General features: G+C 36.9%; 2 protein-coding genes across 7 annotated transcripts in view; one reads left to right on the top strand and one right to left on the bottom strand.

Annotated features, from left to right (window-relative positions):
• Positions 1-25,432, top strand: part of RALGPS2 (Ral GEF with PH domain and SH3 binding motif 2) — a 123,131-nt gene that overhangs the window by 62,347 nt on the left and 35,352 nt on the right. For all 6 annotated transcript variants that reach the window (XM_085299618.1, XM_085299613.1, XM_085299617.1 and 3 more), the window contains one exon: positions 1,760-1,886. In XM_085299618.1, the coding sequence (XP_085155744.1) occupies positions 1,760-1,886 (127 nt within the window). The remainder of the gene's footprint in view (positions 1-1,759; positions 1,887-25,432) is intronic.
• On the bottom strand, positions 5,380-24,809 carry ANGPTL1 (angiopoietin like 1). Its single transcript, XM_085299619.1, has 5 exons — positions 24,405-24,809; positions 17,563-18,420; positions 11,933-12,126; positions 9,435-9,705; positions 5,380-8,530 (listed from the first exon to the last, which is right to left on the bottom strand). The coding sequence occupies exons 2-5, from the start codon at positions 18,386-18,388 to the stop codon at positions 8,343-8,345; spliced, it is 1,479 nt and encodes a 492-aa protein (XP_085155745.1). The 5' UTR covers positions 18,389-18,420; positions 24,405-24,809; the 3' UTR covers positions 5,380-8,342.

Here is a 25,432-nt window from a genome sequence, read left to right as displayed (position 1 = left end):
GAGCTGGGCCTCTTCAGCCTGGGGAAGAGAAGCCTGAGGGGGGATCTTATCAATGTGTATAAGTACCTGAAGGGAGGGTGTCAAGGGGATGGGGACAAACTCTTTTCAGTTGCCCTGTGTGACAGGACAAGAGGCAACGGGCAGAAACGGAAGCACAGGAAGTCCTGCCTGAACATGAGGGGGAAATTCTTCCCTGTGAGAGTGACAGAGCCCTGGGACAGGTTGCCCAGAGAGGTTGTGGAGTCTCCTTCTCTGGAGATCTTCAAGGCCCGCCTGGCTGCAACCCTGTCTACCATGCACTGGGTGACCCTGCTGAGCAGGGAGGTTGGACTAGATGATCTCCAGAGGTCCCTTCCAACCTTACTGATTCTATGATTCTATGGTTGCAAAGCAGTCATACATCTCTACTGTTTCTTTGTCCTGGAATTGACAGATAGCTGCTGTCTTACTGAATGCGAGATACTGCTCATCTGAAAACTGATGCCAAAGCTAAAGGTGTAAAGTGCTGGAATGACAGAGAGCAGTGTATCTCGGAAAACAATTCCCTCTTTTGAAGTGACTTTCTTCTGAAAGCTGGTGTTCAGTTTGCCAGTGTGTTAGTTATCCTAATGAAGACAAAAGTATAGAAATCGTAGCTGGAAAGAACAGTTATTTAAACCGTGAAATTARAGCTTTACGGAAGAGGCATTTCATTTCAACTACCATGATCACATAGGTCAATTTTAATTGAAAAAGAAAAAGGAATATGTATAAAAACGTAACAATCTGTGTCTATATAATTTTTGCACTACTGGGGATTTTTATATGGCAGTGAAATTACAGCTTGGAGACTAGAATAGTGAGCCTTCTGCCAAAATGTTTATACTAAATGTTTTCTACCCTTTAAATCTTAGCTCTAAATTAATGTAAAGCCCTTTAATGTGGTTTTGCARTAGTAGTTCAACTAGATATGTCCCATCTTACTTGGTGTCCCAGAATTAACAGCAACTAAGCTCTCTACAAGACTATCTGGAGGGGGAGAGGGAGGGAACGAGGGACGAAGAAGGAGATCCATGAACTTAAAATTTATATTCTAAGTGGAGATTTCTGTGATACCACAAGTCAACTGCTTGCTTATTGGCAGAGCAAAATACAACAGTCTGTAGTCAGGTTGTCATAACTTTCTGAAGAAGAAAAAAACCCAAAACAGGTCAAATCCTTATTCCTTTCCAGACCATCAAGTTGGTGGCTATGCATGTATATGCATTCATTGTTTTTAAAATTGTAKTTTAATTAAAGGTGTTTATCAGATCCTAATGCTATTATTTTGTCTTGAAAATTTTTTGAGAAGCTCTTAAGAATGAGAACATATTTTGGAAGTTGGGTTTTTGTGTGTAAAAACTTCTCAACATCTAAAGAAGAAACATTAACTTATGGATAATTGCAGTGAATAAATGACTGCCTTAAAATATTGCAGGTGTGGGCAGACATGAAATTGCAATGTATTTCAGTTGGGTGACTCTTAGGAAAACTAGTGTTATTTCAGAAGGATCCTCTAGGACACCAACACTTACTTTTTAAGGCTAATTTAAAATTAACTCCCAAACTAGCTCGTTTTCTCTGTAAATTTTCAAAGTACTCATCCTTGGAGAGTAAATGCTACAATTTTAGAGATGTCGTATTTTAAAGAAAAAAGCAAAAAAAATTAAATCTGTTTAAGGGCAAAAGAGAAATCGTAAAGGTCAAGCTTTAGCTCATCTGTTTTCTGCTTAATTTCTAGTTACTGAGTCGGAAGGATAAAGCCACATTTGAAAAGCTGGAGTATGTAATGAGTAAAGAAGATAATTACAAAAGGCTTAGAGACTATATCAGCAGCTTGAAGATGACTCCATGTATCCCTTATTTAGGTAAGCTGAACTATTTCTTAGGAGAGCATTAAAGAAAAGCGTATTTCTCCAGTGACTACAGAAACTGAGCACTCTTTTAAGCAGTACATGAAACTCTTTCAATACATAAGCAGAGAATCTATTACTATCTAGTTGGTTTCGATACTCTGTGTATGGCAAGCAAAAGCTTCTTTACCTTCAGAAAGAAATTTCTATTAACTCTCCCAAACGATTTAGGTTTTACATACAGTATCAGTTTTCTAGGAAATGATTTTCCCTGATGTTGTGTAGATGTGGGGATTGACTTCTGGAGAAGTACTTAAACTGTTAGGCCTGGTAGTGYTCTTTGAGAACTAAATACTTGACTGTTACAGTAATGATGGCTTTTAAATAATGAGAAGCTATAAATCACCTATATTATCAGCTATAAATCAGATAGATATAGATCTTAGGGTTTGAAACATGCTAAAATCTGCAGGTTTTGTTACATTTAATTGCATTAGTGATGATAGRAATTGGATTGCTATTCCTGCTTCAGCTATATGGAATAACTATGAGTAAGTGATAGTGCTGTATATTTGGGAAAACTTGATGAATATGTTCTTGTTCAATGTGTATTGGTTTTGTTGCCAGGATAATCTAGTGTTACTCAACATCTCTCAAAATATTTTAGTTTGCTTAGTGACCAGTGTGCTCTTAAGTTTATGTAACTTTTATTTGATTGCCTAAGATGTTAGTAGTTACATAAAACTGAAGAAATGTTTTCCCATTTGCTTCCTTTTCCGGAAAAGATGGTTGATATTTTYAACAGATACCTGTTGTTCTTCTATTTACATTCAAGATGACCTCCTGCAGTCACTAARGTTCATGAAATTTTAATCCCTTTGTTCCTGAAGTCTCTTATTTTGRGTGAGGGGCGAGGCACCTCCTCTATTTAGCTGGGCTATTTTATTTAACTTGACATTCTTTAAATTGAGATCCGTGTGCCTGTCATGATGTTTTGATTGCTTCATAGCTTGATGCAATGGGCAAGACCTTCACTGACATTAGAATCTGGGATGGTACATTTAAAATATGTATTAAACTTATTATTTTGTGAAGTTGCTTGAATTTTTACATGTTTTGTGCTCAATTAGAAAAATACATTTCTGTGGAGAACCAATAATAATTTCAATCCCAAGCATTCCTGTGGAGTTTGTTCTTCTTTCTGTAGGCTTTTTGCTTCCCTGTTTCTTGGCTCCCCAAAAAATCCAGCAATTCCAGCGTGATCTTAACAGCTGCTAATTCTGTGTTTTGATGTATTGAGCAGTGGGTGGTTGGTATCACTTAGAATGGAAGTGTGACAGACTTGGCATGAGCCTGTTTTGTCTGAAGTCCATGTGTGAAAGTTGCTGGGGTAGCGTGCGGTCTCAGGCTACCCTGCTTGGTGACATAGCTGCTAAAACTGGGCCTGAATTGAAAGGGGCAAAGAAGCAGCCAAGCATAATGTGAGTGTGATTTCAGCCTGTTACTTTGCGGCTCTCCCTTCGTGTGTGCACGCAATACATACGCCTACTGTGTAGGTCAGAAATGCAGTTTCTAGCTTTCCAGAAGCTTTTACGGATTTTTTTATATATATACATACACACACACATATATATACATTTTGTAAATCGTGTATATAATATATTTATAAATATTATGATTTATGAAATGTGTGTGAAGTCAGACTCAAATCTTTTCCTTGCTGGTTATAAAAGCCTCAAGCCAACCCACTGTTGGTATACTTGTTTGGTATTTTTTTTAAAAAGATTTCCTTTTTGTGCAAGCATAGATGTGTGTGTGTGTATAAAAAGCAAAAATGTTGGAAAACAGTATTTTAAGTTGGCTCTGTTAACAAGAACCCCTTAAATACAGTAGCAATTTCCTGTCTTGCTTTTGTAGAATAAGCTTTGGGCTTGACTTCTTGGTTATTTTTGAAGACATAAAYGTGTATTTCCTTTCTACTTCGAGTGAGGAGGAAGGTGTTAGTCTTTCACTCTGCTGAAACCGGTTGTAGTTAATGTTTTATCTGGTTTCATACAGCATGAATTCTTCTAATGAAATTCTTCTAATGACCTGAAGAATGTCCTCAAGCCTTTTTATTTAATTTATATTATTTTCCAAAGGAATAATGAATGCCAACGAATGCAGTCTTTTAAATGATGAAACCTTTTAAATGATTAAATTTCAAGAATGTAAAAGTGAAAATCCATGTAGTAATCTTTTTTGTCGTTGCCTTTGTATATATGATACTTCTGTTAGTTACTGATAGGGTTAAATGTGGCTCAGTTCTCTCTTTGGTTAGAAAGCAATCATAGTCATGCTAACTCAGGATCTATCTTGGCAGATTGGCCATTGAGCCAAATTTTTTCTCATTTGAACAAAGCTTTAATCTCCAGTTAGACTTCAGCAGATTTGCAAGAATATTTCTAAAATGTCCTTCCAAGGAATTTCTTCTAATGAAACAAGAGTATGGAACAGAAGCAACTTAAGTTACTTACTCTACTTAGTGTTTGAAACTTTCTACTTGTAGGTTTTTTCTGCTGTTACATCCAGTATTGGAGTTATCTATGGGAATAGTGCTGCTTCTTGCAGGTTTGCTACCTGAGAGTCTACTAATAGCATGTGCTGGGGAAGGGAATTCCTGTGAGGTCCGTTTCCTTTCATGGAAAAGACAGGTATGGGGGGAGCTCTTTTCAGTGGTGATACAGAGAACCTGAAGTCACTGTTCTTCTGAATTCCTCATAGAAGAGCACAGTGAATCCAGCCTTCCACAGGTTAATGATTGCCGTTGTGAAGGCCCTCCAGAGCAATGCTGGAACTGCTTGTGATGGACCTTGCTTGGAAGATTGCAGGGAGCGTGCATATAAAGGAATTTCAGCTATGATTTCCAGGATGAGTGTTTACCCTTCAGAAGCAACTAGACTTGCATCGTGCAGTCCRGTATCTAAACATGAGCGTGGAGAGTTTTCCTTGATGTCTTAGGATTGTAAGATGAAGCCTAAATGCTTTTTTTTTCTTTTTTTTTCTTTTTTTCTTTTTTTTTCCTTGCTGTGGAAGTGAACTCTGAGCCACTGAAGTGTTGATCTTATTCTTAATACAGCTTCTTAACTGTGGATAAGATAAAGATGTCCTTCCACTTTTAAATAGGGAAAAAATGCCCGTAGGATATTTCAGTTCCTTGCAGGAAGAAGAGAGATGTGATTCCAAAGTTACAGAAAGGCAAGGAAGAGAAATGCATGGACTCGTAACTTAAACAAGAATGTTAAGAGCTGGGTGACACCAGTGCAGATGTTCAGCCTTAGGCCCACATTACTTGATCTGGTGCAAGTCATCAACGTTGTCACCTTGCCAACTAAAATAGCCAAAGCAAATGGAAAATATTACATGAATATGTGAATTATGTTTTGCCACAGGATGAAAAGACCTTTCTGAAAGAACATCTTAATTCTGACAAACTTGAAATTGCACAATGAAACAATTGAGCCATGTCTCTGGAAATAAGATCTTTACTTTAACGAAGGCGTGCTGTCTTGTAACATACAGTTTCTTATGTCTGTCTTTCAGGAGTTGTATCCAAAATGAGAAAGCTAAAAACAGGTTATTAAAACATTTATCTGTTGAATAGTCAGCTATTCACTATATGACTGAAGTGATAATGCTTGCAAGTAGACTTTAGAAATATTTGTGCAAACTGTGTGTCAGATCTTAGTACAGATTAAACTTTTCAAGGGAATTTGATTAGATGTGATTGATAACACAGGAATGATGAAAGCTATATCCTGACACAAAGACTGCTTCTGAATTTCAGGGGCACTAAGTTTGAGGGATGCTACAGCCTCTTCTGAAAAACTTTTCAGAGGCAAAAACTCTGAATTTCAGAAGTCATTAGAAAACTCAACCCAAAGGTTGAAATTTGGAAGAGTATAAGTTTTTGAAAATAATAAATTATCATACATATTGTGGACCAGCCTCAATAAGAAGTGATACTTGTAATCCTAAACTGGCAACTTAAAATGAATTCTTTCCTTCTAGAGCCCAGTATTTGTGCAGCCTGAGCTTACCATGTATGTTTTATAATAAGGTTTAGATAACCTCATCTTGTAACTTTAAGCTGGGAGAGACTACCTGTTTTAGATGTCAAATATATAACATTTAACTTAAAGGCTGAATGGGAGCTAATTTCACTTGTTCTGGGGTTTGTAGAAAATATTATTATTATTTTTTTTTTACTGTTTGAATAAAACATTTCTGTAGCAGAAGGTAGATTTTTATGGAAAAGTAAGTTCTCTTCCAAGGAGAGGAAGTCTATAGATTGAAAAAACTAAAGCTGTCAAAAGTATTTCTTGAAGGAATGCTTCAGAGGATATTTTTCAGCTTTTAAATTTACCTGAAGTGCTCTTTTATCCCATTGACATAGAAAAAAGATTAGGCTGTAGATTGTCCAAATGAAGAACATCTGCAATGTTGTAATCTTAAGCTTTTGTTTCAGTTAAAATTCTTGGGGTCTGAGAAAGGAATATGCTAGGTCAAATTCTGTGTTTTCCCCCTTCTACCTCTCAAATGTTGAAATATGTTGCCTCTGATCTCATTGACAGATTTAACTACAACCTTTGCAGCCTTATAATATCAACGAGGCTTTATTTAGTCCAGAGAAGACATTTTGAAASCAAAATGTTGTTTTTCCCTCTTGAATTAGAAACTGTTTTTCATGGCTATGAATTTTAGTGCATTTAAGTGTAACAAGATTTGATTCCTCTTTTGATTAGCTGCTAAGATTTCTTAGGTTAAATGAGACCAAAGTTCCAKAAAATCCTGAAGGACTGTTTGAATTGTAAAACAAATATATTAGCTGCAGTTTAAAATGGTGTGTTTAATTTTCTTGTAATATAGCATAAAAGATTAAGATGTATGACTAAGTACAATTTATTAAGTAACTTTATAAACCAGGAAGAAAGCTTTAGTTTCAGACACTGGTGCTTAAAGTGAACATTTTGTGCTTCAGATTATAAAGTATCTTTTTTTAYTGCAGTATCCTGTACTTAAGTTGGAAATTTACTTTCTAATTAATTTCTTCAATTRCATGTTAATTTCTGCAGAAAACTGATACCCAGAAAGTCAAAAATTCAAGCTAGAGGATCAATTGTATACGTGTCCCTTTGGAAAGGAAAACCTGTGTGACTGCTGTTATGACACCAAACCACACTAATATTTTAGAAGTCCTAATTGATGAGAGGGAAATGGATTCCATTCATAGATATGTAAGAGCTGTAGTGTTTCTCATAAATTGATTTTTCATCCTTCTTCATTTTGCCTCCTTGTGCTATGTTTTACTTTTTTATTTATACTAATTCTGGAAGGTTGTTGGGAATTTGTTYTTTTAAAACTTTATATAACGCAAGTTATAATGATTAAGTTTGTAGGAGAAAGGAAATCTGTGTATCGTGAGAGCAGCCCAAGTTTGGGGACAGGGAGAATACACTCGGAGCTAATTTCTAGTCTGGATGTTTTACTCTAGTATTATAAAGCTGTCTTAGAGGAAAAGTTCATTTTATAAATATTTACAGTATCGCTCTTTTAGTATAGCTGAACATTTGTTTGGCTTTCATTACTCCTAATTTGGAGCAGTGGAGGGATCTGTAAATGGTAGGTCATGACTTTTTTGCCATCTGAGCTTGGTGYATCAAGAAATATTTTTGCTTAAATAGAATGTTATGTTGTAGTTTTGAATATGAAGGTAAGAAGTAGAGAAGTAATTTGCTATTCTAAAATTTATCAACCATTTTCTACAATTATCTTAGGAACGTTTTACTGAAGTGTTTTACAGAAGGTAGGCTATGCGGATCTTAAGGAATTCTCTACACCATTATGAAATTATATATTTTGTATTTAATTTACCACTTCATTTTGAAATAGTTGCTTGTTGCAAAATATCTCTGGCAAAGCTAGAACGTATTCAGTTCCTTAAACAGTAATGTAATTTTCTTTGAAAGTAATCCTAACAATTTTAAAATAAATTGTTAAGTAACCAATCAATTTTCACATTAAAGCAAGACAATGCCAGTTCACGTATCTATATTTGAGGTTTCAGTTGATCTGGAAAAGGCTAATCTTTTTAAATGAAAACTTAGTTTGTCCTATCTGTAGTTTCTTTTACCAGCTTTAATGACTGTTTATGTAATGCATGTTGGATTAGAACAAAGTAAATACGCATTGCAAATACAATCACCTGCTTCTGAGTTACTCAAATCTGTTTGTTTTAAAAATACCGTTTCTCACAGTAGAAAAGGGGTTTTAAAAGGGGGGAGGGGCATAACAAGAAAAAAACAATTGTAGACCTGCATTTTGCAGAAGCAGATTKTGCAAAACACTCATTTAAGTGTAATATTTTATTTTTTGGGGAACTCAAGCACTTGAAGGTTATTCAATCATTTGAGCGCTGTGGGATTTTTATTTTCAGTCTATAGGTCTGATCATCATTTGAACTGCTTTCAAGGAGTAGGAACCTCCCCGGTACTCTGCCCAAAAAATTCCRTCCTGATACTTGCTTCTGTAGTGGCCTCCTCTGTACCACACTCCGTTAAGGTTAGAATGTGCACACGCGTTATACCACCAACCACCTTTGTGAAAATGAGCACAGTTGCCTGTGGAACAGAAAGAAATAGGTAAACTTCAACATTTAGGAAGAGAAATAGTATAGGTTAACTCTTCTGTGTTGTGTGTTATTCTTGAAGGTTTGAAGCACTTTGGATCCTCTTGTGCTCATATCAATTGTTGCTTTTACCTAAATTAAGTATTCTTTAGTATCATTGCCAGTAGAGGAGATCAATACAGATGTGCCTAGTGTGCTTTTTTTTTTAACTACAGATTTAATGCGACAGCTGAAAACTAAGGAGGTGGACTTTTCTCGGACTACAAGCAGTGCTTGCCATGAGCTGGCATTTAGGAAACTTAAATTGTGAACTGTTTAGAAATATTTAAATGGAAGTTACGTCATTTGATATGGTCCTAAGTAGCCACAGTTTTGCAAAGACAAAAGTTTAGTAATTACAACTGTTTTGGTCAGAATATCCCTTTTAGATGATGCCTCCCTTCATAAGGAGAAGGAAATAAAGAAAGGGACCTGCCCTTTTTTCAAGTATTGGTGTGTAACTAAACCTGCACACAGCTGAAACTCTTTTCGTGCTGTTCAGAAGATTTGGTCAGTGGTGATTACTGTTAGGTGGCCGCAGCACTGCTCGCCGAGACCTCACCCGGAATGGTGCTCTGACCTCAGTCACGTGAAAGTGGTAAGGATGTAATTTAACTGAATACAGAGTTTACTCAAGGGTACCTACAGTGAAGATGATAATCTGAATTTCTGAACTGTGCAGTAGCTTGAAGGGGGCCTTGTCAGTGAGATTTTTATCATTATCTGTTTGAAGCATCTTTCTGTAGAATTTTTATTGGAATTTCCGTGGTTTGTGTATTGTATTCTTTCATTAAAGGTGGTATCGCCACAGTGATAGCTGTTGTATTCACTTTTCCCCTACCTAATAGTTTCCTTACCTGTATACATATCCCTGTCTCTGTCCAGTGTTGTGAATTGTTTTCCGTTGTGCCATATCATGGAGTCGCCTGCGTTGCCCTGGTACGTTCCTAAGCGCAGCTTGTAGAATTCACTCTCCGGTTCCAGGCGGAAACTGCTGTATTCTGCATAGACTTTCTTATTGCTCCAGTCTTCTAATTCGATCAGTAGTCTGTAATTATCCTGATTGGTAAGCATGTAAATATTTTCTAGTCCCAGCCAGTACTCTCCGTCAATGTTTCCAAATCCTTTCTGCGCAAAAGATGAGAATGTGATGTTAGCTTAGTCTGTCTTGTTTGTCAAAACACTCATCAGCAGAAGTATTATAAACCAAGGGAACTTGGGTACTRGAAGTCTTTTAAGCTTCTGAATGACTGTTCAGTCCATGCATTTAAATGCTTTTATTCTGCTGCACTAGCCATTTACTCAGTTGGACTGCTCACAATATAAGGTACTACCAAAATCAGTACAGGCAGCAAAAATAGCCGTGTCTATTTTCTGTGACGTCCTCTGCTTATTTRAAGTATAGAGAATAGGGAGTTGAAACAGTATTTTTCATGGTACACTAAACAGGATCTGTAAGAACGTATGAATAGTGAAATGGTTTAGGGTGGAAAAGATATATGTAGATTAACAATCTTGGTGTTCAAACTGAATAACCTATTGTTGCCTTTYGTATACCAAATACTGTTTTTACTATAGATTTAATCAGGTAATTTGTCTGTAGTCTTCRCTAGATTTATTAGAAGTGAGATCTAAAGATACTTTTCTGTTGAATTGTGGACTACCAGCATGGTACCCTTGAAGTGATATTTTATGCCTGCTATCTCTTGTTCCTGAGAAAAACCACTGTGGGTGTTTTGGAGTTACAGCCGAAGTAGGTATTTACATCACCTAACAACATAAGTGGTATCTATTAAAGTTTTGTTGTTTCTGAGATCTTTCTACCCTCCTTTCTATGGCCATCGATTATGTGGGGCCTGCTGTTAATGTCCTGGATTGAATCACTTTGAGGGAGTCTCTCTCTCCAGTAAGTAAATAGTCTAGGCTTCTAACTCGAGCTGACATTTAATGAGTGGCTTAAGTTGATCTAGGATCGTACTGCTGCCAAAAATGGTAGTGCTGCTTTTCTCCTGGCTCCTGGCCACGTTTGCAGTGCTTCCCTTGCATCARTGCTGTAGCTGGGCAGCCACGCAGATCGGCAAAGAAGTAGAAATGTGGGCAAGGGAGAAAGGAATAGGCTGCCCCTTTTGTCRGGGATGCAGTCTTCACTTTCCCAGGTTGCTCACAAAAGTGCACCTTTAGGTAGTTGAAATAAGGCAGTAACTGAACTCCTTAACTACCTTATCACATAAGTGAGTTTGTGCTTAGAGAAGTAAAGATTTTGAGCAGTTACTAAGAATACCCTTTTAAATATTTAAATTTCAAGAATGTAAAAGTGAAAATCCATATGGTAATCTTTTTGTCATTGCCTTTGTATATATGATATTGTTAGATGTAAATGTAGCTCAGTTCTCTCTGATTACAAAGCACATTGTAACTGTGGATCCATTTAAAGCGATCACAGTATCAGAGGGAAAAAAATGTGTCCTATRTGTGTGAGGTCAAAGCATGGTTACGATATAAAAAAACTTTTTTCACATTTCCCGTCTAGCATGTAATTTCCAAAGCAGCATGTAGTGGCTGCCTTAGATATGGTGCCTGCTAGTCCTGTGATCCCAAATGTCTCTAAAGGCCTGCAAGCAAGCTAAACGTACACATAACTTTGAGCGCACGAGTAGTCCTGCTGAAATTTGGACTCCRAAGTTAAACTATGCAAAGCAGAGCTTAGCTCAGGATACATGCACAAGACCGTTTCTTTTTTACCAGCCCTGTCTGTGTCTTCAGGAGATTTCAATGTTAATTCTAAAGGTGGAGGTGATTTCCCTTAATTCATTACTAAGAACATTCTTAAGTTGAGGCCTTGATCCTGCAAAACTGTTAGTCTGCTTCAATGAATAATTCCAGTGGCTGAGACTGCTTGGTCATAGGGGAGACAATTCAGCTTTTCAAGTACTGTGCTGTAGCTCTCAGTGTTGTAATAGAAATCATGTGTTTAGTTAAGTCTTTGTAATCAATGAGTTCYAAGTCATTCTCTAGAACAACATCTCTCCACAGCCCTGTTCTGCATTACAAATGCAGAATATTTCAGAGCGCAAGTTAGTTAATGCAAAGTAGTGCATTTGAGTGAAATATGACATTCCTGCTGAAATATGTTTGCCTCTGAGATTCTTGGTGATGTCTGTTCTGTACAAGTCACTTCAATTGTCTAGCTTAAGCAATTAATGCTTTATTTTCAACATTTCAGTATTTACCRTTCAGTACAAACACTTGCAATGAGCAGTTGCACTGGAAATGTTAGCACCCTCCTCATTGCAATGGATGATGTAATCATGGCTGCACCAAAATGAAGCTGCTGATTTTGAATTCCCAAATTTACCTTGTAACTGTCCCAGTTTCTGAAAAAGTTGACAGATCCATCTGTCCTCTTCTGAATAACTGCCCATCCTCCAGGATCCAAGCTGTTYTCGCACCATAACTGCATTGGTTCATTGCTATTTTCAGGTTTGATCATATAAATCCCGCTATTGGAGTACCCAGCTTCTTTGGCTTGTTGACAATCTTTGAATGGACCTTTTTGAAAAGAGGTACTGTAAGTTTTCCAGCTTGGCTAAGCAGTACATAAATTGTTGAATATTTTGTGCGTCAGTGAGAGACTCGGAGGTAATAAAAAGCCAATAATAACTAAATATAAAACTGCCATGGAAAATGATCTAAAATATTGTCTTAGATTGCGTACTTATATATTAAAATACATTCGTATCCTGTATATATTTTTAACAAAAACATTAATTTACTGAACAGATAATACATTTCACTTACCAACACTAAAGTTGTAACTATATACCATGTTAAAAAATGCTTGCTCTGACTTTTGATATTCAAATGCATTGTGATTTTAATTAACTATTTTCTTCTGTACCATTTAACAAAGGTTTGATGTAAATTTGCTTCTTTGCCCTAGTGCATTCTTTTGATATTAGTTGAATTAAAAAAAAAATCCCCAAACCAAATCTCCACACATCTGAATACATACACAATTTTAGATGGAGAGTTTTTGTAGGAGACATACTGTCGAAGTCTACAGGTATGGGATTTAGTGAAATAGGATATTTTATGCTACATAACTTTTTTGCCTTTATGTACCTTCCCGTTTCCCRGTTAACCCTATTAACTGTAGATAGGAACCTATATATGTTTCAAATGCTGTCCTTGTGCGATGTGTGGATGGCTACTAGTGAAGAAAGTGCATATGTAATGGAGAAGGGTCTTCTGAGCAGCTAGTAGAGCTCATTGGCTTCCTCTAAGGGTTACAGCTCCAGAATGACGCTGTTGCTGCTGACAGCCCTGCTTGAAGGTTCTGTTTTAGCCGTGTGCGTACTGGGTTTGCAACTTGTCTCACTRTTTACAGAAGAGCATCTAGCCACTCTGAGAAGCATGCAGCTTACATACCTCTAAGCGCTTTGCTTTGCTTTGTCTGCCTTTCAAATTTTTTATTTTTCCCACCTTTTAGAACAGATTTTATGCCAGCTGTCGTTACTTCTGTTACTTTTAAGCAGTTGATTAGAGATCAGTTATTTAATAATGAAGAGCAGGTTATGTTCTGGTGGCTTGTTAGTGGTGGATGCCTGTATTTGAAAATACGAACTCACTAWATCTGAAAATAATTACTGACTATTTAACATTTAAAGGCTGATTTTTTTTCAAACCTGCTTGAAAGCATAGAGAACTTTTTATCAGTCACAAGAGAAGCTGATGTGCAAGGAAGCATAAGGACAGTTGTGATTATTCCTCAGGCAAAGGAGAGTTCGAGTACAAGTGACCCTCATCACAAATTGAGGTTCAATGAGAAAAGCAAATCGATAGTCGCTGACGGTTGCATAAATCCATAATCAACAGGAAATCCTAAAAAGATAGCGTGTTAGAGTGAAAACAGCTCATGTGCCTAATGAGGGTGACTACTCGGAGCTGGCTGTGACAGTGCTCCCCATGAACGTGGCAGGCACTCAGCCTAGACTGTTGTAAGTGCTGCTGTGTTTTATACTGTCAATATTTGATGATGGTTTTGTCACTCTTACAACATGCAAGCAAGCATGGAATAATAACTTGGGAAAGTAGTATGGTAGTTTTTGGTTTGAGTGCTTTTTCCTGTGTTYGTAATCAGAATTTCTGTGCAGCTTGTGCACCTTGCAGAGCTCATACAGTGAATATATAATTCCCTGGGCTTAGTTCTGTCTTGTTCCTTTTCATGTATTACCTGAAGTAAATTTAGATGCTGTATAACTAAATGGGTCATTCTAGAAGTATTACTGTAAAGAAATAATGGCATTAGTGAAAAAAAAAAGTAGTATCGTTTTATAACACTGACTGAATATTAAGGTTAGCTCAATAGATCTGCTAGATATTATGTGATGTGATTTCTTCTGGAGGAGGAATTATGGACTTGCTTCTCCATGACAGACCCAAGCAGATATTGGGGTGATTTTCAATAGCTTTAGAGGCAGACAAATATACTAAACTGCTTATATAACAGACGGATCGCTTACAAAATTCAGCTGGCATTCAGGTCACAGGCCGTAACTTGTCTRCCTTTTGATGTTTGGATTTGTCTGTGCTTAACATAAGTTGGGATTTTTTCAATTTCCTTATTCTAACTTTTGATTTGTAGTCTTAAAACATTTTTTCAAAAGCAAACTCTTTACTACATGTAATTGTGTTAAGTTTGTGGTGTAAGAACTAATCCACTTATTCTTGTTCATGGGAAATGCAGACACTTGTGAAAGATTCCCCACGCTGTTGGTCTGAATGGACACTAATTTTTTAAAAAAGAAAAAAAGCTGTGTAATTTTCCTATTTAAAATGTGATTAGCTATGATGTCTGTGTAGTTGCCGTTCATAAATGCAATATTAGCAGGAAACACAGCTCTTAACATCCCAGATCGCCTAGCTGCGAGGGTCGGCTCGCTGCTTCTCAGCCGCCGGCGGTCGGCGCGTGCACCGCGACGCTGCGGGCGCGTCGGCGGGCAGCACGTGGAGCGGGCTGGCAAGCTTTCAGTGCSGGAGTGATACAGAAATGCAGTCGTGTGTCCTCTAACGTTGTCCGTCTGTCCCCCCACCCCCGGCACTGAATTCTGCCCGGTTACTCGAGTGCTGCTGTAATCACAAGGGCAACAGTATCAATACTCATGGCTGTTTAGTTTTAAGAGTCTCTTCAGAACTAATCCTCACTAGTGTTTCAGAATTTGTAACAGTTTTAAGATTTCCTTTTTTTTATTTTTATTTTTTTTAAAATCCAAGGAAGTAAACTGAAAATGATCTGATGTTAAAASTTTAGATATGCATCTCAATGCATTATTTAATCTTTTATAACAGTCTGGACACACAGACCTAGAGATGAAACTGGCTTTTAGCTTTTTAATGTGTTGGAAGTTAGAGTTCTTTGTGAAGGTGACCTGACTGTTAACTATTTCTCTTCTAAAATTGTTACACTTATAATGATTTGGTGCGCATCGTATTTTAACATAAACTAGATGGTAGAGAGGAAAAGTAATGCAATATTTGAAGTTGGAAACTTAGTAAATAATGACTGAATCCTAATTTAGGATGCCAAAGATTGTCGTAGGCAGATTGTTTAGAAATCAGGCTTGTTAACTTTAAGCTATATAGAGAATATTTTGGGGGCAGCAGTAAAGGAAAATTACAAGATAAAACTGGGCATTACCAAAAAAAAAAAAAAAAAAAAGTTATAAGCTATATAGCTATATTAGCAGCAGAGTGGGCTCTGTGTGGAATTTTCAAGTATCCTTTTTTTACTTGAAGTTATTTTGCAACATAGTGGCACTGATTTTGGTACATTGCCTATTATTCCAGTGATTAAGAAAATTATGAAAATAATTTTTCCATGCACAGGAACATGTTTTCCTCAAGTTACAGAGCAACTTCTATGCAAGTTGAAATACTTCTCCTGCTGTAAGACCTCATCCTTCTGTTCCCCCTATCTTTTGAGTTGTACAACAAAAGTTGTTGCACGCTTTTAAGATGCATTTTGAGCCTTTTGTAAACTTCTGGTGCGTGCAAGTAAGGTAAAATTTCTTCAAAAACGATAGGAGAAATATCCTAAATTGTTGATCCAGTTGTTCTGTCATAATCAAGTCTTTGACAATCCAGTTTCTAATGGGGACTGTTTGATTTTCATTTGTCTTATTTAATGTCTTTATAATTTATATAAATAGTCATTATCTTTTAACCGGAAACCTCATTTTTCAATAGCATAGACCATTTTGCATCTGTATTCCATTAAGCGTGTTTATCTTAATTTCAAACCTCAGAGATAACTAGGTGTTGTCTTGCAGTTTATGATAAATTGTGTTTGTTTTTAATGATTGATTGCTCTGCCAGCTGCAGTAATTCTCAACTCTTGTTTTCCCAAGACACCGCAAAAACCACTACTTAGAGTTTAAGTCAGGACTTAAATATTAATAAAGGAAGTTGAATATTGTTAAAATTCCCTGAGATTCCCTTGTGTTTTCTTGCAAATTTGGATGCGAAATCTGAACTTGCAGGAGTGGGAAGAGGGAGCAAAACCTGTGGAGGATACTTTAGGGGAAAAATGTAGTGCTATTGCTTCAGTGTATGTACAACCAGCATATGAAGAGAGAAAAAAATGTATTTTAAACAAAACTCTAAAGAATGAGTTTCCTGGGAAACAGGAAATCACTGTTTTTTAGCATTATACTTTGTCTGACCAGACATTAACGTAATGCTTTTATTTTTAGTAGTTTCCTTTGTATCATGATGTGTGATTTAAATTCTCATGACATCTGGCATTTTGGTTGGGCTTGTGCCTGAATTTTTTGCAGACCCCGAATAAAAATAATTGCTTTACATCRGCAGCTAGTTGCCTGTAATGTTGTAGAACAGTCGTAACTGTGTCTTCATCTCAGGAACCAAGATGACTTTTCAAATGACTAAAGGCAATTTAAAAAATAGAAGGCTTTTGCTATGTAATCTAACAAAAGAAAGAGCAGAGATGATTACCTGAGGAAAATGTGATAAATCTAAGGATTCAGAAAAACAAGTTATAGTTCTGTCAGACTTGAGAATCACGATAGCATTCAGGGATTTGATCAGGGAGTTTAACTTGGAAAGACGTTTTCTCCTCATCACTAGTTTTATTTCTAGTGCTAAATKAATCTGTGCAATGACCTGAAAAGTGCAACTCTTGAGAATGTGATATAGTATTCTGAATGTATTTCCATAGTATTTATGGTATTAGTTTAACTCACTTCCCCTGCCAATATCAAATTACTGAGAATGTAGTTACTCATTTTAAATTTTCAAAGTTGACTGTATCTGATTGGATCATCTGTTACTGAATTACTTCAAACTTACTTTGTTCTCTTTAGTATTTCAACCAACAATTTAAAGCAAAAACCAAAAAATCCTCCTTGCATCATTGTGTTGGTGGGTTTAGGTCTCTATTTTAAAACAGTTTAGAGTAAGACTACAGTTCTTGTAACATGAATTACTTCTGGCAAATGCAGGCAACTATTTAAAATTATTTCAATTTAATATGAATTAGCTGCTTTTGCATTCACTTTTGCCAAATGCTGTAACATATAACTAATAGGCATCTTCAAAGAAACAGTGTTAAAAAGCATATGCTAAAACTGAATGTTCATTTCCATAAATCCACCTCAGCTGTTGGAGCTGTAATATGCAAAAACCCAGTAACTTGCAGATGAAAGTTAGAAATTCTTCAGTGTTTTTTTCCTTTTTTTGAGCATCAGCTCTTCCCTTGTATTCATCCCATGCAACAATGGCTTAAGAGTAGACTCTTTGGGAAATTAAACCTGATGCTTTCTTTGGGAGAGTAGGGGGAGAAAATCACAATTGGGAGAAAGAGCTAGCTGTGCCAGGTACTTTTATTCCTCATTCTAGTTGCATGGTCTAGAGAGTCTTTCTGAAAGAAGAAATCTCAGGTTAGATAAGTAGAGATAGGTAACTCACCTTCGTTAATTAAAGCTARTGGTGGAACTCTGAAAGGACTTTTGGTAGGAGAAGTAGCTGGATCAGGTGGTGGTCTTACATCTCTGTCTCTAGGATAACCTGGGTCTCGCTGTATCTCATTACCTCCCAAAAGAACGGGAGGGTATGGCTGGCCGTTGGGAATGTGCTGTGGCACCACTTGAACAAGAGGTGGAGACCCGTGGGTGTCCTGTCGGGAGAAGATTCTCAAGCACTGCTCTTCCAATAGAGAGATAGTCACAGACTGGTTATTTACAAGATCAGTTAGCGCTGCATACTTTACTTCRAGCTCCTTGTATTTTGTAGCTATCTTCAACATTTCTGTTGTAACATTAAGGACTTTGTTTTCCAGCTGGGAAAGCTCAAGTGAGTTATCACGCTTTCTAATTATCTCATGCAAGAGTTGCATGTAGAGTTGAGTGACCCGAGAGTTCATATTACGACTTTCTTTCCTCAGTAATTTTACTTCATTCACAATGTTCCCATCCACATCCACCACCAATTGCAATATATCAATCTCATGCTTTTGCTTGGACAACACGTCCTTCAAGTTTTCTATGTCCATTCTTGTGACTTCATCTTTTCTGTTACCAGTACTCGGTCCATTGGTATTCACACAAATTGGCCCTGTAATTTTTTGTTCTGGGACCAAGAATGTGTAACCACATTTCTTTCCTTCCTCTCCGCTGTCTGCTGAACGAGGGTGCCTCCGTTGGGATGTTTTATTAAACTTCGAGCGTTCTGTACAACGTCCAATAGACAACAGGAGGAACAGTAGTACACCCAAAGTCCTTTTAAATATCTTCATTTTCAAGCAAGGSTGATGACTTTCAGAAGAGACTATTGAACAGATCAAAGATAAAATAATTTCAGATTTCATTATATCAAGCACTGTTCTGGAGGAAAACACTTCCTTGCATTTGGGCTATAACTAAGGCCAAACTATCTAATCTGATGGGGGTTTGCCGTGCCATGTGGATGTAGACTGGACRGTGGAATCTGCTATGTGGAGTTAGTCCATCAGATAGCATTTCAAAGAACAGCTTTCTATTTTGAGCAGCAAGCCCTGAAAATTTGTATATTAGCTATATTAGGGCATTTGTAATGAGTACGCTTCCAGAAATGACATTCCTTTTCAGGTTGTGTTTTGTTTCTGTTATAAATTTGCTTAGATCTGTAATCAGTGCAAACTAAAGYATGAGGTTATAAAACTTACAGTTCTTGCAGAATATCTTCATAGAATGAAAGTAGGGAGACAGAGGTGGTTGATGCAGTCTTAAAATTTTTTATCATTTGGAATGTTTGTAATTTGGATTAATCTGGCCTTTCTGCTCATTTAGGTTTACAAGGGCACACGTATATAAAATGTATTCACTATATACCCATCTATTCACCTATCTATGCACATACATACATTTTTCAAGTTTACTCTAGGTGCATGCACACATACAGACTTATAATGTGAAATTACATATCTAACCTGCTTTTGGTATTAGTGTTAGGCTAGTCTAATATAGTTGTATTTATTGATTAAAATCATGCATTCAAGTACCCTTAAATTTGTGGAGGAGAGAACATATACTGTGGTTTGCTCAATACGTGTGTGTCTACTTAGCTAACTTCTGAGACAAATGTTTCTAAATTGTTGTCGTTCTGCTTCCTGACRTCTTTATAAGAACATTAATCCTTTTATGATCTCATTTTTCTTTTATGAGATCATTAATCCAAATAACACTGAAGTCTCAGGTGTGTTAATATGAATATAAATACCACACTGGAGTGCGTCATTTGCCCTTCTGAAAGTAGTGTTTTTAAAAAAAATGTGTGAAAAAAATAAAATGCAGTGAGGAAAAACTCGAATATTTTTAAGACTTGTTTTTGTCTTTTTACATGTTTAAGATTTCAAACAGCAGTATTCAAGTCAGGAAAAYTTTTTTCCATGTTATTTGCCTGATACCTTGTAAGCGGATCACTCTCCTCTGTCTTATATCAGCCCTTGATCTGTCTTTCCAGTCTRCTGGTACCGTCGTACAAGGCCTTGTGCAGAGGCCTCTGTATGGTTCCCAAGAGGAATCAAATAAAACTAGAGAAAGTTCATGCTTTTCATGCTGTCCCTGCCAAATTCAAGTTCAAGTGCRTTTGGCAATCCTGAGACAGTTGCCCGAAGGAGAGGCGGCGTAGTAGTGCTGCCTTCCCCTCGGCTGCCCAGCTCGTGAGCTGCGGTGGCTTTTGTGGCCGGTTGCTACTTGCCGTTCTGTTAGTGGCTTTAATGTTATTGCTGCGAATGATACCCAGTCCGCTTCAGAATGAGCGTGTCTAATCTTTAGTTTTTGATTAAGTGCAGTGGTTACCACCTTCAAAGCCTGCTGTACGTACAGTCGGCCCTTCGATCTAGGAATCTTGGTCGAATAGTCTATTGTAGTCTAAAAAATAACTTGTCTTGCTGGCAGTTGTGTTACAAGTTGTGCTTCTGGGAGGAAGAAAAAGCATTTGGTCTTAGTGCATACTGAAAATTGTTTCTTACCCTCTATAAATACTGGGTATACGCAGAAGTTTGAAAATTATGCATTTATGTTTAAATACTTATGCCTGTATATTTTATTGTTAGTATGTAGTAACTGTTCTGGTGTATGAGCTGCTACAGGTAAATAGTTTTTTCAAAAACAATTTTAGTTAATATTAGACTGCTAAAGGTACACTCTGTATAAAAAAAAAAATCGGATAAGCATCGCTTGGTGGAACTAACCACCTGATTTTCTCCGGTAGTTTCAGACTTTAGTATAACGGTTGAGCAGTGCTCAGTTGGAAGTTCATTACATTGTGCTTTCACACGAATTGTGGCTACAAACATGGGAAATGGGACTGTGTGTGGCGCTCAACGAAGAGGAGCTGAATTGTCTGGACTTTGGAACTTTTTGGTCCTCTTAAGTTATTTTTCAGTATTTTACATGCAATGTTTTCAGATGCAGGAAAGTGACTTCTTGACACATTAAGGGTGAAGCTAGTGAAAGTCCAGTATYCTAGTGTTTCTGCTTTTGCAGTGTACAGTGGCTCCTTAATAACCTATGTGTAGTTGATGTTAAAGTTTCAGTGCCGTTGTTTAAATACGGAATGGCTGGGGGATGAAAAGAGCACATTTAACTTCCTTCAAACACACAAGAACTAAAAATGAATCTTTCAAAAACAGGCATGTTGCAATGCAGCTTTGTCTGATCAGCTATTCTGCTGCAGTCTGCTTTCCACATTTCTTTTAATGAATTGTATATGGTCATTTTGAATATTTGTTTATGCCTTAATAAGGGCCATAACTGCTGTGGGATGAAGTGGCTGAGGTTCAGGGATCGCTTCACGTAGAGCCACAGTCTAAAGTTGCCATGCAAGCTTAGAGTTGCTTGTGGTGGTACTRGTGAAGAACCTAAACGCGGGCCTTGACAAATAAACAAGAGGAAAAAGTGACTGCAGATACTGTTAACTCTAAAATGCAATATCTAACTTAACRTGAGCTGTCATGTCTTTGAAATTAGCAGACACGATCCCTTTACTTAGTTGGTTCTGCCATGTTTCTTTGTCCCTCAGTTTTGTCCCTCATATGTCTGAGGAGGTGGTATTACACGTGTTCTGGCGTGCTGATGCTTTATTGCATCTGCAGAAGAAAATTTAGAACTGCTCGTGTCAGCGCAATAAACCTCATAATGATTATGTTAAAAATATTCAAAGTTGTGGTAGGACTTCAATAACATTTCGAGCTTAATACTGTTCCTTTTCCTTTTTTCTTGTTTCTTTTCACTGATCCTCATGCCAAAAAAAAAATCTATTTCCAAAATTACTCTGATATGTTATTTTAAAAAGCCATACTTAATTGGCAATAAGGAACAAAATTCCACTTGAGAGCAAAGGGAAGCTTTAGCATTTTAACTTTCACGGAGAAASTATTACAGCTTGGGGTATATTACCCAAAAAAATAGTATGACATATTTTAACTGTCTAAATAGAAAAGTACTTGTTGAAATGCTGTGACTGTCAGGTCAAGATGTAGAATTCGGAGCCCTGCAGCGCAGACTAGAAATTCTGTTYTTTTTGAGCTGACAGACTGCTTTTATCTGGTGGTCTTGGATCTCAGTGCATGGTCTCAGTATGTATCCTTATCCAGAATATTTATTAAGTCAAATGATAAATACTGACATTGCCCTCTTATATAAGCCTGTGTTTCTAAATGCATGCAACAGGAAGAGGAATAGCCACTTTTTAAAAACAGAAATAAATGATACTACTGAGAATAAAGATGCTTCCATGATATCCATAAACATGATATCTGGTAAGACAGTGTCTGTAGCGTCAGAACTTGAACTGGGCTGGGGAAGCAGTCCTGCTATAGGAGAGAAAYGTTTGCAAGGAGTTTTGATGATACAGTATCTGTGTACTTCTGTGAATTACTTTTCCCTGTATAAACAAGCCTTTTTCCAACAAGTCACTCTGCTTTTGGTAAAGTAACAGGATTACTTCTGTTTGTATTGACTAGAAACCAGGAATAATACAGATTTGATTTTTTTTTGGTCGGCTGTACAATGTATTGAGCCACAGAATTCTACTTCTCTGATACTAACAGGAATCTTGATTTCTTTTAGGAAAAGAAATCTAAAAATCTTCAAGTGCTTTTGAAGTAGTCATTGAAAAATGTGTCCTCCATAAACTGACAGACTCTTACAAATTCTCTCTGCAGAAGAGTTCTGTAAAGCTTGTCTTAGTAGACGTTCTGAAAATACAGTAAAATATCTTAACTCTTTCAGAGTTTTTATGAAGTTATTTTTATGCAATGCTTAGCTTTTTGGCGGCTGGAGGTTCTTTTAATTTTTTTGAACCAATTATGTTTGTTTGCAACATTTTAACAAGCAGGCACAACACACTGGGGCATTTTGTGTTCAGAAATGTGTTATTTAGGTGATCTAGAATGCCCTATCAGATGGATATTGAAGATATTAAGCATTTGGCAATGTTTGCTATAAGAAGTTTGCTTCATTGGTGTATAAATTTCAAGGACTAGATAGAGTATGTTGTGAACAACAAACTAAAACTTGTAAAATGATAGTGAAAASAATGAAAGTTGCAAAATTTAAGATTTTTTTACTGTGACTGAAATTCATGTAAAATTTAAATGGAATGTTTTTCTCTTATGCTTCAGAGCTGTCTTTTGGCAACACCGTAATGTTAGTCCATTGTTTATTTAAAATTATCATTTTAAAATTTGAACTCAAGTTAGAAGACAGCAAAGGAGAAGGAGTTAAATTCTTGCAGACTTATTTTTTGCTTTAAAGTTATTGACTCAGCTGTTTTCTTTTGTCAAAGATTTAGGAATTATTCTAAGCAGTGCTCAGCAAAAGCTTGGATAATGATGAATGAGTGGAGCCTGGTGTTCAAAGCACACAAAGTAGATTTCAAAAGTTCTTTTTTTCTGTTTGTTTAGATTATTCTCTTTAAATATGGAGAGAAGCAAAAAGGATAGCTTAAAAAAATGCTTAAGAACTTGGAAAGGATCCATTTTTCTGTTAAGACTGCTTCAGGGGTTGTTTCATTCCAYAGCTACTAAATTTTAATTAAGCTTGCTTTCTGTAACACTTTCTCTCTCTTTAGAATCACCCCTTCATTTTCTTTTATTTTGCACACATTTCTGAGAGTTTAATACAAACATGTAACTTCTATTCTTTTGCATTGTTTTGGATTATTTACTGTATTTTTATTTCAAAGACAGCATGAAAAAAGGCAAACAGTAGAAAATTGTTTTAACTTCTGGGAGGTTTTTCTCTGTACTGTTTTGTGTGTTTTTTGAAAAGCTTTCTGGTTTTTAATCTTTGGCTCGCAACTGCATCCTTCCCCCCCCTCCCCCTGCCTCCAAAGAGCTGTAACAAAAACTTTATTTTCCACTTAGCACACTGTTGCTTTGTGTGCTGCATTTCATGTTCATGAAACACATGCATTGCTTGGTTTGTACTTTAACCAAAAATTCAACTATGAATGCTCATTGTTTTAAATTCATCTTTATAAATCTATTTAGGAACACTGCTGCTAAATTAAGGTACAGTTAACTTCCCTATTATTCCCCAARTTGCTGAAGGAAGGGGTTAGTGTCTGCTCCAGTAATTTCTTTGGATTTTCAACTGCACAATTGCCTGTGATACAAATAGAATTATTTTCTGAATGTTTATATGATGACGGGTGTTTTGGTTGTACAGCTCAGGCTACTTTTGAAGATTTTGATCTGAGAAGTCCCTATTAAAAATTAGTTGAAAAGATATGCTAAAAATTAACTAAGAGGTGTGCGTTGATTTACTTGGGATTTTTTTACGGTGGTTTTAGTGAGGTATCCATTTCCTAGTTCTAGTAATGTTAGGTCTATGCTCTGATTTTGAGTAAAATCCTAGTTTCCCTGAAATCAAGAGGAATTTTGGCTTTTGCTTGGTGGTAGGATCAGAATTATTGCTGTGTTCACAATACCAAATAATATGCTTAGCAAAGAATCTGGCAATGTTAATTTTCTGTAACTGTGTATAGTACAATCTACACAAGCTTTACAGCTAAACTGCTAAAGCTTGTTCATCTTCACAAACAAAATGAGCTAGTTTCTGCTCTTAGGCCAGTTGTCTTTAATTCTTTCCAAGTTCCCAGAGTCTGCCAAATGCCATAAGAGTGAGTTTCGTRTTTTAGACTATCAGATAGTTGTTAGGCAGAGAGTTGGGTCTGCACACGGATGTGTGCAGATGATAGATGCACATAGAATTTGCAAATGGTTCAAAATGAAGCTTGCAAGTAAGAATAACTTCAAAACTTACCAAGAAAAAAATTGTGCAGCTGCGTTGCTTCTGTAGTAGATGCAAAATCCAGAGACCAACTTGGCGTTTTCTTATGCTACCCGATGTTGTGGGCTGTTAATCTGCAGTTGCAGTTGAAAACTGCTTTTGTCTTTCTCCRTTAGATCCAAGCTGCATTGAGGAATTGGGTTTCTCCGTGCGATAACCAAGCTAACTACATCAYTTTTACAAAACAATTAATATGCCAGTGTATTTTCTTCCAGCGAAGAGGATGCAGTGTTTCACACTCACACGCAGAAGTGCACTAACCAGCTACAGCTGACCCAGATTCCATGTACATCCCCTTTGGACAGGTTTTTTTAAACGAGCGCACAGCACTTGGGCGTTCAGCTCCCCGATGATGTCACTGCGAGCCTGCAAAACTCCTCCTTCGGATTTCCTATCCGGACCCGCCAGCGACGGAGGGGGTAGGGAGGCAGCACGGCTGGGAACAAGGAAAGGTTGTTTGCCCCTCAGAGGGAGGGTACCAGATGGCAACAGGCTGTGCCCGAGTTCAGCAGGCAATTGCAAATCAAACATTTTTACTACGGAGCCTAAAGATGCCTTTCAAGTTATTACAGTACCGGGCTTCATTTAGAAGAAAGATTCTTTCAGACTGATACATCTTGATTTGTGTTGCTGGGAATAAAAAGGCAGCCTGACTGGATACAACAGSAAAAATGAACTGTTCATAGGCTTGACGACTGTTCGGCCGAACGTCATGTTCAATTCTTGACATTTGCTTAATAAGAAACAGTTCTAGTTGTTAAACTCAAAGCCCCTGATACATGTGGAAAACATTAAAACTGCACGTGATGGTTTTGRGTAGGTATCAGAATATTCAATAAGATCTGATTAGTGTAAAAAGTAGCAAAAGTTACAGAGATCRTACCTTAAAGGAAATGCAGAATACTGCTTTTAGTTCTGTCAGTATTCAGGCAGTGCTTAAGCGCATCCCTTTTGTTTTCCTTGATCTTTTTTTTTTCTTTTTTCCAAAGAAGCTGAAAACA

Source organism: Rhea americana, unplaced genomic scaffold, assembly GCF_003343005.1.
Source record: "Rhea americana isolate MKP2758 unplaced genomic scaffold, rheAme1 scaffold_151, whole genome shotgun sequence".
Lineage (NCBI taxonomy): Eukaryota > Metazoa > Chordata > Aves > Rheiformes > Rheidae > Rhea > Rhea americana.
The sequence above is the reverse complement of the archived record's forward strand: the minus strand, read 5'-3'. Positions and strand labels throughout refer to the sequence as shown.